The sequence below is a fragment of the Planococcus citri genome, chromosome 1 (assembly GCF_950023065.1).
Source record: "Planococcus citri chromosome 1, ihPlaCitr1.1, whole genome shotgun sequence".
Lineage (NCBI taxonomy): Eukaryota > Metazoa > Arthropoda > Insecta > Hemiptera > Pseudococcidae > Planococcus > Planococcus citri.
In genome coordinates, this window is record NC_088677.1 from 47087405 (window position 1) to 47099877 (window position 12473).

The 12473-nt window shown below is 34.6% G+C and overlaps 2 protein-coding genes across 8 annotated transcripts; both read left to right on the forward strand.

The window, feature by feature from the left end:
• The first annotated feature begins 3138 nt into the window (after positions 1–3138).
• On the forward strand, positions 3139–4873 carry Ist1 (IST1-like protein). The gene is made up of 6 exons (XM_065345540.1): positions 3139–3517; positions 3583–3715; positions 3786–3929; positions 3999–4166; positions 4243–4440; positions 4513–4873. The coding sequence occupies exons 1-6, from the start codon at positions 3249–3251 to the stop codon at positions 4693–4695; spliced, it is 1095 nt and encodes a 364-aa protein (XP_065201612.1). The 5' UTR covers positions 3139–3248; the 3' UTR covers positions 4696–4873.
• Positions 4874–5519: 646 nt separating this feature from the next.
• Srrm1 (Serine-arginine repetitive matrix 1) lies at positions 5520–12300 on the forward strand. Of its 7 annotated transcripts, none has more exons than XR_010556304.1 (21): positions 5522–5848; positions 5985–6074; positions 6150–6275; positions 6368–6538; positions 6610–6815; positions 6872–7000; positions 7105–7203; positions 7270–7424; positions 7502–7644; positions 7725–8161; positions 8251–8317; positions 8394–8485; positions 8743–8874; positions 8949–9024; positions 9103–9414; positions 10268–10375; positions 10448–10572; positions 11147–11549; positions 11686–11766; positions 11909–11980; positions 12145–12300. XR_010556304.1 is itself a non-coding variant. In XM_065345535.1 (18 exons), exons 1-17 carry the CDS (start codon positions 5837–5839, stop codon positions 10559–10561), a joined length of 2469 nt encoding a protein of 822 aa, XP_065201607.1. In that variant the 5' UTR covers positions 5522–5836; the 3' UTR covers positions 10562–10572; positions 12145–12300. The 7 variants fall into 7 exon arrangements, 3 of the variants coding, with proteins under 3 accessions (XP_065201609.1, XP_065201607.1, XP_065201608.1); XR_010556303.1 differs by having other exon boundaries at positions 11686–11762; XR_010556306.1 differs by lacking the exon at positions 10268–10375 and having other exon boundaries at positions 5520–5848; positions 11686–11762.
• The last annotated feature ends 173 nt before the right edge of the window (positions 12301–12473 follow it).

Sequence of the window (12473 nt, forward strand, 5' to 3'; positions counted from 1 at the left end):
ACAAATTTGTAATTTAGGATTAATCGTCATGCGAAGTTGAAGGTAAAAAATCGAACTGCTATAGGTGGGAGTTTAATTGTGGTACAAATTGCATAACACGCGCGTCAAAGATTCAACCGTAAATTCGTAAATAAATATTTCCGTATGAAATTTATTGACAAATTTTTGACTGACTTTTTATGAACGGAAAACATACAATCGGACAGAATCATTTCAACTGATTATATTGATATGCACGTTATGCAATCGCGCTGTGAAATGCGATTTATTTGTCTGATATTGTTTTTCCTTGATTGTATCAGTTCTGCAATTCAACTTGCATTGCAAACGGGATTTCATTAAAATGCTCATGGAATGCGGATTGCTTTTTTCGCTGACCCTTGCGGCCTTGTGACATTTTTAAAGCATTGTTTATAATTTTCACAATTTAATGACTAGCCTAAAACTATCTTATTGAGATACAGATATTCACGCCGAAAGAGGCTGAAAATCAATATGTACCTAGTACCTACCTACACAGGTAATAAAAATGGACACTTTTTTATAAATACCCTTTACCTGTTAACTAATAGGTAGGTACAGGGTGCGCAGAAATATCGTGTACCCCTAAAAAAGCTTTCTGCTAAATATTTCGGTTGATCACACTGAATGATATAATAATGATGGCACATGATTGGTTGTTGGACTGAGTTGATGCCAACCTATATTTTTAATCAAAAACTTTCTTTGGGGTTCACAATATTTTTGCGCACCCTGTACCTGTAGGCTGTACATCCTGTATACGTTATTTTTCAAACGATACCGTATGTATGGGAATTGAGAATTACCTAGGCTACGAATGTTTCAGATTGCATTCTCAAAAATTTGCAGTAATACGTCTTATAGGTACACTTACCTACACAGGTAAACTCCGAGGTGCTTTCTTTCATCATTCATTTTGATTTTTCCTGTTGTAATTTTCTATTTTAGATCTTCATTTTCCCCCCTATAAACCAGCAATTGTTTTACATGGTTCGAATGGGTCGCGTCAAATTATTTGAGCTGGTGCGTCTTACAAACAACTCACGCATATTTTCGTCGCTGTGCAATAAATACGAGTATTAAACCATGAATTGATACGCGATTGAGATTAATTATAAAAAATTTGCATAAAACTTTCCACAATTTCTTAAGAATGTGCAGTATGGTATCATATAGGTAGCTTGCACGAGTATTATGGGGTGCAAGTCAAGTTGATAGTAGGTAAGTACTCTATTCATTCATTACCTCGTAACTGGTTGTCTGTGTACTCATCCAGTACGGGAAACGTGGGGCCTTGTCGACACTTCCAGCTAACCCGGTTTAATGGGTAAATAATAAACTACTATTTACGTTCTGATTTCGGAACACATTTATGAAGTTACTGAAAAACGCTCTTTACTAGAATTAGTGAGAAACTTACCTATCCTGTGTAGGTATATAGGTACCTTCTTCTGCACATTGTTATTAAAAACTACCTAATACAATGTGAATGAAAAGCATGATTGGTTGTGTGCTGTGCTTATGCGACTTTTCTGCTTAAATAGCAACAAATCTTGACTTAAAAGCTCTCCAAAGCTAAAAGCCTCTCATCTATTGACACGAGGAATGACCCCGTAGGTCATTGAACCGCCAAGTAGATGTCTACGATTCTCAAAACAAACGTGTTTAGTGGCATAGACACCTACCTGATCTTTGATCCTGCTAGGCTAGACGAGACGCGATGGTATGAAGGTGCTCGCGTTGAAATGTTTCCTTCAGGATAACAGGATAACGAAAGAATTCTTCATATAGATATGAATATGAGCTTGAGCGCATTCTGATAATTTACAATTAAGTAGGTACCTACATACAAGTCTCTTCTATCACTGACATAAGTAATATTATTTTGTCATACAGAAAATTATGTTGTATGTTACTTTTTTCGTTTATCGTTATTAGGTATAGGTATCATTTCGTTTTTCGTTATCGTATGTACTTTCGTTGGTTAAAAATGGTAAAATTATGGTATGGATGGTCACTTGGTCACCGCCTTAAGAACTTCAATAAGTATTTATTTCAACTTTCATTTCAAGTCACTCGATTTTCCAACTTGAACTTAGAACAAAGAAAAGAACAAACTTTATCAAAGTGTAGAACTACATAGAAGAAGCGCATACTTTTTGTGATTTCTTACCTGTATATAAAAAAAATCAAGAGGAAATTCTTTAAAAAACGTATTTCCAAATCAAAGATATCAAATATCAATATCAGATCTGATCTGCCACTTTGAAATTTAATTTAATGGCTGCATTGCATTATTTATAATTTATAATTATAATCGTAAAAAATCGAAATAATAACAAAATTAAATTTTAAAAAAGACTTCAGAACATATTGGTTTAAAAAATAAAAATTGAAATTAGGTAGTCGTTTTCTCATTTTCTTTTTCTGAAAGGCAGGGGTTGAAGCTGTTTAAAAATTGATTTTTGATTTTGGTTATTGGTTTCAGTTCAGTTTTCACCTTCTGATAATTGGTTTTTGATTTTTGGTTTACAGTTTTTTTGTACTTTTAGTTTTATTTGGTTTTGGGTTTTTGGTTTAGTTTTCAGGGTTTTTTTTCTGCCAATTATCGCATTATGCCACCTAATTCTAGGTAGTATTAGTATTTATTAATTATTGTATTCATTTCTACATACTAGTGAATTAATGCATAAAAGTCAAAACATTTATTACACATATTTTGATGATTTAAATTTTAAATTTTTTGGTTTTTGGTCAATTGGTTTTGATCAAATATTTTTAATTTTTGGTTTTGAGTTTTGCGTGGTTTTGCACAAAACAGATTTATATTTGGTTTTTCCCCTTTTCTTTTCCTTCATTTTTGGTTTCAGTTTCAACCCCTGCTGAAAGGCTAAACTGAAAAAAAAACAACAAAATTTTTCGTTTCATCCATAGAAAATTTTGTTTTCGTTACCGGTTACTGTTTCGTTATTTCTTATTTGTAATGTAACGGAAAAATCAAAAAATCTCGTTTTTCGTTTCGTTATGATTAACGTTATCGGACATTCGGACAAAAGAACTTTAGGTCAAAAATACGCTGCGTACTGCGCACACGCATGACTCATTGGTGACTGATAACAATGATATGAAATCATTAGTTTTTGTGTGATGAACTGATTCATATTGCAATTAATTGTGTTTTAAAGAAATTATTTCTCATTTTATTTTGTAAGAGAAGTTATTTCAAGATGTTTTCTTCAGACTCAAATTATTCCAAATTGAAGACAAATCTTAGGTTAGCCATTAATCGTTTAAAATTGCTCGAAAAAAAGAAGGCAGAATTGGCTCAAAAATCGCGAAAAGAAATCGCAGATTACATCGCTGCGGGTAAATATGAACGTGCAAAAATTCGTGTCGAGCATATCATTCGAGAAGACTATATGGTGGAAGGTTTAGAACTGATTGAACTGTACTGTGATCTTATTCTTTCAAGATTTGGATTGTTGCAACAAAGCAAGTAAGTTGTGTGTTTTCATTTCTATAAAATTTGCTCAACATAGTAATGCAATCTTTGATTTTTAGAACCGTCGATCCCAGTCTTGCTGAAGCGATTTCAAGTTTAATATGGGCATCACCTAGAGTTGAATCAGATGTTGCTGAATTGAAAACGATTAGCGATCAATTTGCGATTAAATTTGGAAAGAAATACATCGAAGTTGGTATTATTATTTTGCTCAGAAGACTTGGACTGTAAAAAGCAAGATACTTAATGACTATTATTATAGGCCTGTCGCACAGAAGCTGTCGATACGATTTCTGAAAAGTTGAAGCACAAAATTGGCGTTCAACCTCCTCCTAAAATCTTGGTTGAAAAATACCTGATTGAGATTGCAAAAAATTATAATATTTCATATGAACCTGATCCTCAAGTAAGGCATTCAATCTATAAGCGAAAATTCTTCAATAAAAGAGAATGGTCAATTGATTTTTTCCATTAGGTGATGCGTGAAGCAGAACACAGTAAAGGTATTGATGCTCTTCTGTTCGATGGTGTTCCAAACAATTTGGATGACTCGACTAAGGATACCATTGTTAGGCCTCCTGGGTTTGTTGGATTTTCTCAAGAACCTGCTTTACCTCCAGAATACCGCCCGTTCAATTATCCGGTAATTGTCACTTCAGTTTATTTTGCCTACTAGCGTTTGTGTGTCTGATTTATTCGATTTATTGGTTAATTTATAGCCTATGAACAATGCGAACGCCCCTCCGGTAATTACATCGCCCACGTTTCCTGAAAGTTCTGTTAATAGCTGCCCGTTACCTCCGGCTTCTTTACACGATAGTGTTTCGCCACCGTACTCTTACAACATTCCACCTGAAGAGAAGAAACCAAATAATGTTCCAGCACCAAATCGCGATGATGCTAAACCCAAAAATACGGTATAAATGGCGATAAGTTCGACATCTAAAATTTGTAGAATAACGTCAATTACAATTTATTTTGTTCTGTAGGATAATGTGGTAAAACCGCAACCAAAGCCCTCTGTGTCCGGCTCTAATGTGAATTTACCGGAGTTACCTAGTGTACCGAACGATTCGCCTAGTGGTCCGTACAAAGCTCCTTCTGTGAATTTTGATGATATTGATTTTGATGACTTAACTCGTCGATTCGAAGAATTGAAAAAGAAGAAGTAATAATATTATTGTAGAATTTCATTTATATTCAATTTATTAACCAATGTACACTTCAGCAATTCGATAATAAGGAAAAAAAATATTACTCTGATGTCTAAAATAATCGTTTAATGGTCAAAATACAATACCTAAGTACCTGTTTTATCCTTTTTTAAAAATAAAACTCGTGTATATATTATGTTTTCATTGTTATTTATTGATTTTCTGTTCGCTGTACATGTGTTATACAAATATTATATCTCTTATTTTTAAGTTTATGAATATGAAATATTTCATTGTTTCGTGATTGAAATTGAACCAATAATTTAAAAACTAACTGGAGGATTCTGAATTTGAGCAATCAAAGCGTAGTAACTAGAAATCATAAAATAAGATACCTATATTACATTCGTCTTTCGGATTTTTTATTTCAGGTTTCTGGTGTGGTGTTATCGTCTTTCGAAATTGAATGTAAAGATATTTCGCTAAACGTTTCGGCTGTCACTGATCTGATTTTTTCTCTTCAGGCGGAATATTTAATTTAAGACAGGACTGACAGGAGCATGTGGGCGAAATTGCAAAGTGGCGAAACACTATCGTGTAAAGAAACGAAACTGGAGTCTATGAGCCTAAAGACGATTTCTTTTTTTTTTAAAAAAAAAGGAATAAAATTAACTTTGACTTTGATAAAAAATGATTTTTGAAAAATGTTAATAAAAAATAAATTTTGAATTTTTTTGAAGTTTGAACTGCTATTTGCGCTTCTTTAGACACAACGGATTGATGATGAACCATTAATTAGGACGCAAGCGCAGTTGGCCGACAAGCGACACGCAGACCACGCACCTGGAAAACAGTGGTGTGTGTGTGTGTTCGAAAAAGTTGAAATTTAATTTGCAATTTTGCTAATTTTGTAATTTTACTGCGTTTTTAATTTTATGAATCGTGTTGTGAAGTAAATATGTAAGAATTGAAAATGAATTAATATCCAAACTGCGTTGAAAATGTGTTAATTAATTTGTTCAATATCAAACTGTTCGTCGCGAACAACTCGGTTGTTCGGCTTTCGCGTTGATCATCCTGTGGTGATCTCCGTTCTGTTGATCGCATTTATGCCGGTTTATTTTTTCAAATACAGTTGCTATTCCTCAAAACTTTCAAGATGATGTACACAGTAAGTATAATTATATTAAATAAATAGAGAATCGGTATGTTTTTAGTGTTATACTCTTCCATTTGAGTTTCTTTTGTTATAGGTAATGTCTTGAGTCTCCATTATCTTCTACGTTACGATTTTTTGTGTGTTTTAGGGAACTAGTGCTGAACAGGATACACGATTTGCGGACAAAGAAAAAAAACTGCTAAAACAAATGAAATTTGGAGATAATCTCGCTAAAAGAGTACGTTTTTGAATTGAGTTATCTATGCACTAACCTACAAGCATGTTATTAAAATCATCTTCTTCACTTCTTCAGGTTGACATGACCAAAGTTAAGCTCGATACCATTAAACCTTGGATAGGAAAAAAAATTACTGAGCTGTTGGGTATGGAAGATGATGTAGTGGTCGAATTCGTGTACAATCAGTTGGAAGGAGAAAAAGTAGGAATTTCTTCATATTGAAATATGTGCATGGTGATAATGTTCCTAGCTTATTGTTTCGTATTCTCAATAATCTCAATTTTTTATCACAGTATCCGGATCCGAAAAAGATGCAAATTAATCTGACTGGATTCTTGAATGGAAAAAATGCACGACTATTTATGACCGATTTGTGGGAATTATTGTTGAATGCGCAAGATTCTGCCACTGGAATACCAGATCAACTAGTAGAACTTAAAAAAGAAGAGATTAAGAAGAAGATGGTAAGTGTTTTAAATGATTTGTTTTGTCTTGTAGAGAATTTGGGTTTTAATCATATGACGCTAATTTGCAGGAAGAGCAAGACCGGATTCAAACGATAACTAATAAAATAGAAAAAAGCAGGGAAAGAGACAGAGAACGTGAAAAACGAAAAGAAAGAAAAAGTCGTAGTCGGTCTAGGGATCGCCATCGTCATCGTGATAAAGAGAGAAAGGATTCTGACAGACGAGACAAAGATAAAAAGAAATCACCTTCGAAATCTCCATCGAAACCTAGGAAGTAAGTACTAAATTATTAATTATTTTCCCTTTATGTAGTAATCTGTAAAATGAAAGTTTTCAAATTTTTAGTTCATTAGAGAGAGACCATGTGAAAAATGGAGATAATGGCGATCTTGGAAAAAATACCGAAAGTCCTGATAGACGACGATCTCCTTCCATTGATGGCAAACAAAATAATTTCGGGTAAAAATTTCTTTCCCCTTTATAAAATTATTTTCAGTAAAACGTCCATGTAAGCGGACATAGTTATTGGTATAATCCTAACAGTGAAATTTCATCGATTTTAGCAACGACGATAGAGACGCTAATGATAGTCCTCCCATAAACAAAGATAAATTAGAAGACCATGACGAGGCTTTACGGTCTTCATTTTCTAATGACATTAGGTCAGTACAATGCGCATTGATATTTCATCAGTTGAAATGAATCATCATGGACTCATCTTGTTTCAGTTCACCTGTACGAGATAAAAAAGAAATAACTTCGCGAAAAGACAGGCGTTCTTCTGCGTCATCTGCAAGTCCTGCAAAAGAACGAAGCGTTTCCAAGGAAAAAAATAGCCGTAGGAGGAGCGTTAGTAATTCGTCAAGCAGATCGTCCTCTTCTGGTACTTTTATTTCTTTTTTATTGCCTTTTTTCAGTCTCGTGAATTTTTTTGTTTCAATTTTGAACCTGATTGACCAGATCACGGAACGAAGAAAAATGAAGATTTCGAAATTCGCAAGAAAGAAGATAGTATACAAAAGAAACGACATTACCGTAGTAATAAAGGCGATTCTTCGGGCAGTGAATCAGACAGAGGTCGAGGTGACAGGCGTTCTAAAAAAGTAATTTCCTTCATCTATTCACTCGTATTTTGTAAAAAAAAAAACAACATTCTTTATTGTTTTCGACTCTTTTTTCAAAGGGTAATCGACGACGATCAGATTCGCGTTCACGTGATTATCGTCGAGGCAGTAGTAGAGAATACGATCGACGAGACCGAGATCGGCGGGACCGCGCTAGGGATCGTGATCACGACCGATACAGAGATCGCGACCGTGAACGCGATCGGGACAGAGAACGCCGAGACCGAGAACGTCGTGAAGCTGAAAGGGAGAGATTAGCCCGAGACCGTGAACGTAGAGAAAGAGAACGAGAACGCGAACGTGAAAGAGAGCGAGCACGTGAACTTGAACGAAAAGAAAGAGAACGCGAACGTGAAAAGGAAAGGGAAAAGGAACGCGAAAAAGAACGCGAAAAGGAAAGAGAACGTGAACGTGAGAAGGAAAGGGAAAAGGAACGAGAAAAAGAACGGGAAAAAAGATATCAAAAAGCATCCGAATCACCGGTAGCTCGTGTAAGGTATGATTATTTGATTTCTTTGGTTTTGTTGTAATAATTATTCATTGAATAAATTTCTAAACTTCATTACGAATATAAAATCTGCACAGTCGTAAGAGATCATCAAGTGGAAGAAGATCCATGTCGTATTCGCCGTCTCCAAAAAGCAGTTCTAGAGTGAGTTGAGAAAATGTTACCAATTTCAATTTTATTCAATTGTAAATAAATTATATATTCGATTCTTATATTTTAGAATGCCGCTCCTAGCTCTTCCCGATCTCCGCCTCATCAATACAAGAAAACTGAATCTGAACGTGAAAAGAAACACCATCGATCTCAAGAAAGGTATCGTCGTTTTATTTTAAATGTAGAAGAAACTTTGTTCAAACCTCCGATTATGCTAGTAATTTTGATAATGAAAAAATTTGTTTTTCTTTGTAATGCTGTGACCCATGTGGATTGTGGAGTTCTGTAATTTACAACACGAAAATCTAAAAATATTTTTTTACCATTTGAAAAAATCCTAGTCCGTGGCCCATCGAATACAATTCATGTTTTACTTCGATTTTTATTTGTGTACTTTTTTGATTTTTGATGAACAGAGATTCTTCTGATGAAGATGCTAGAGTTGTTAGCAGACGAGAAATCGAATCAAGTTCGAAACGTAGAAGAAGTGAAGAAAGCGTTGAACGCAGACCAGTAGAAAAATACAAATCTGTAGATAGAGATCCTAGGCATGATAAATTCACTTTTTAGTATTTTGATAATTACTCTGTTCGTCTCTAATTTCATTAGTTTGTTCGTATAGGAAACAAGAAAAAAAAGACGGCCATTATTATAAAAAATCCAGCGAGCCCGAGGATGTTAAATATAGTAAAGGAGATGTAAGTTTCTCTAAAAATGATCTTTTAAGGTACCTATTTTGTTCTCAATATTTTATAATTATTTTTGACATATTTTAGGCTCGCGGTAAAGAACGTCTGCCATCTTCAAAATCTTCTGGTTCCGATTCCGATGACGAATCAGAAGCTTCGCCACCGCCGAAAAAAAATAAACCTGATACAGATTCTAGTTCTTCTTCCGAAGATGATAGGCAGGACCGCAAAAGTCGGAAGAAGAAAAGGTCGAAGTCGTCGAGTTCGTCGAATGACGATGATGAAGATCTCAAATTGAAAAAACATAAGAAAATGAGAAAAACTGAATCGGATTCCGAAGATGATGAAAAACTAAGAAAAAAGAAAAAACGAAAGAAATCCTCAGGATCCAGTTCAGAAGTAAGTGTATCGTCGCATTTTAATTATTTTTCGCCTGATTTCCCGTAGAACAACTTATACAGCCTTTCATTATCCCGGGATGGAGGTGGTACCAATCACAAAATCCGTTTTGGGATCTCAAAAGCTCAAATCCATCAATATTTCACAATTTTTTCTTACCAGAACATAAATGATCGCAGTCGTAGAGATTTCCACAAAATTCGTTCAAACGTGGTATTTACTATTTAGGCTTGGTTTAGCGTACGAATCAAGTGGCTTTGGAGATGACCTTGGGTCAATATTCGCGGAGCTCCAAATTTTTAGGAGGAGGTAGAGAAAGGTGGAAAATACCAGAAAAAGTCAAACTGAAAGCCAATCGATAGGCCTCAAACGCTAAAATTTGGCATGTACATCTGGGGGATGACCTGGGTGTGTATTTTGAGGGTTTCGACTTTTCAACCCCTCTCTACTCCTTTTCAGCAACAAAAAACACAACTACATATAGGACGAGTGAAAGGAAGGAGATTGTTCTCTGGGTGAAGTATTTAAATGGGGTGTGGGGTGGTGGACTAAATTCCTCCTGTAAAGCAAAGCTCCCTTCTATTTAGAAAAAACATTTGCTGAAAAAACGAATTCGATATTTAATTTTTGCGTATTTTTGCATTGTTTCCCGAAGAAGCGAACTATTTGTTGTATCTTAAAACGTATTGGGGAACGACTCTAATGAACCCATTTTGGATGCATAGGCGAGCGAAGTAGAAGGCGTTCTGAGCGAAGCGAGGAACGAGCTAAGAGCTAACTATGGGAAAATCAGGCACTAAACGCTTTCTTTTTTCAAGTTTAACTTTGTAATTTTGGAAATATAACAAAATAGGAAAGTGATGACGAAGATGATAAAAGAAAGAAAAAAGAGAAAAAACATAAGAAACACAAGAAACATAAGAAACATCGAAAGCATAAAAAGAAAAAAGACGAAAGCGAAGTACGTGTTGATTTTGGCCGCGGATTGAAAATTGCTTCGATGCGATGTTTAATCATTTCTGTTTGAATTTAGGATACCGATGAAGTGACCGACGACGATGAAAAAGAACGTATATTACGCGAGAAAGCGTTACGTTCTATGCGTAAAAAACAAATGCTTCAACAGCAATTGCAACAGCAGCGTTAAGGATTTGACGGGTGAGTTGGAATATTAATTATTGATGCGTAATTATTTTCATCAGATTTTTCATCTTTATGAGTCGTTTTTCGCTCCGTCGAACAAATTGCTTTCATTTTGTGCTCTCTAGCCTCGTTTTACTAACAAGAGCGCGTACATAACGACTTATAGGCGGTTTAATAGGAGTTCGTAGACGAATTTACAATCGTAATCTAGATGCTGGGCTTTGATTTTTGGCCATTATTGATTTTCGAGGCGGTTTCGCAAAACCGAAGAGATTTTATTGCGTAGGTCTTGAAAACAACGTCGCATTTTGATGAAAAATATTGCCACGTTAAATGCCGTGAAAAAGAAAAATATATACGACTTCGTTTTGTAGCTTGATGTGCGTAATTTTTAATTGTAAGTCGTGTAAAAATTTATCAGAGTATCATATCCGTCTGTTTGAACATTTCATAATGGTTACAAAACGGATAAATAATTTTTTGTGATCATCGTCGTATGTTATCATAACTAACCTTAAACCTAATTAATTATGCGATGACTTTGTATGTATTATTGTAATTTTAAATCACGATATTTTTTCAAATATAGTTTTTATCGAGGTATCACTTCAGAAGTGCTCTTCTAAGTAATAGTGTGTAAAAATGATATGTGATGTGTCGAGTCCAACGATAAAGTACAAAGGGATTTCTAAACGTTAAGCATCAGTACCACCTGGCCATCTCCATTTCGTCGAATCGCCATCGTTCACATCTTTAATGCCATCGATCATCTGAAGACATCTTCAACATCCTCAACGTTCGAATATTTTACCATCTTTATCGAAGAAAAACGCCATCAATCAATATCGTCGTTACTACGACATCATTCTTCGAGTACCAATGTCACGAAGTTGGATTTATATAATTTCATCCCAGATCCGAGACAAGACCAGTACAGATTCAAGAATTATACGAGCCTGAGTAGAAGACAGAATGAAGTCACCAGCGCACCGGTGAGTACGATGATAATATTTTCGACCTATAATCGTATAAATTTTCAGTATATTTGACGAAACGAGTTTGCTTTAAAATTGCTTCCGATGTTTTGAAAATTGCTCAGTTTATTATTTGAATCGTAAAATATTTCAGCTGGTTAAAAATTTTTCGAGCCTGATCAGTTTAGCGAATTGTCACTTATTATTGTTACGGAACCAGTGATGAAAAGTGTATGTATGTGCACACTTAAGTTTACGCTCTTTTGATTGATCCATACCTACTATAAAAGAAACATTGTGAAATATTTCAACCGACGTTTAACTTTCAATGATACTGATTTTGCAATGGTCCAATTGTATATTTTGTGTGATTTCAGAATTGTTGGAAACGTTTCGCTTGGGACAAAGAACACGTGTTACCAAAAATCTACCGCAGAGAAAATCAATTCGTTAGTTAAAAATCAAAGACGCATCTAGATTGGATCCTATTTCAATTGTGTTCTATTATCCTACTTGTTTTTTGTTTTTTTTTTTTTTTGGTCATATCTGAATAATGTGGTAAAAAATGTACATTGGTAATTTGGTTTTTTAATTGATTCTTCGTTTGTTTCAGATAATTATGAATGATATTAGAAACCGGAACCGCTCGATGTAACCATTTCCAATTTAGGAATATGCAATTGAAGTGTTGGACCCACGTTGTATTTTTCTTTATATATGACTTTAAGCTTTATAAATGTACGAATAAACGATACTCACGATGTCGTTACTTCTTGCTTTGTTAATTTACTTGGTGATAACGAAAAGGTGAAAGCAATGGTGAAATGGACATTGATAATAAAATCGTAATTTTTGAGCGAATTGTAAAACGTGATGGAGTTTTACATGACTGATAATTACTACATGGTGAATGTTACACTCTATCGCACGAGAAATTTCTGA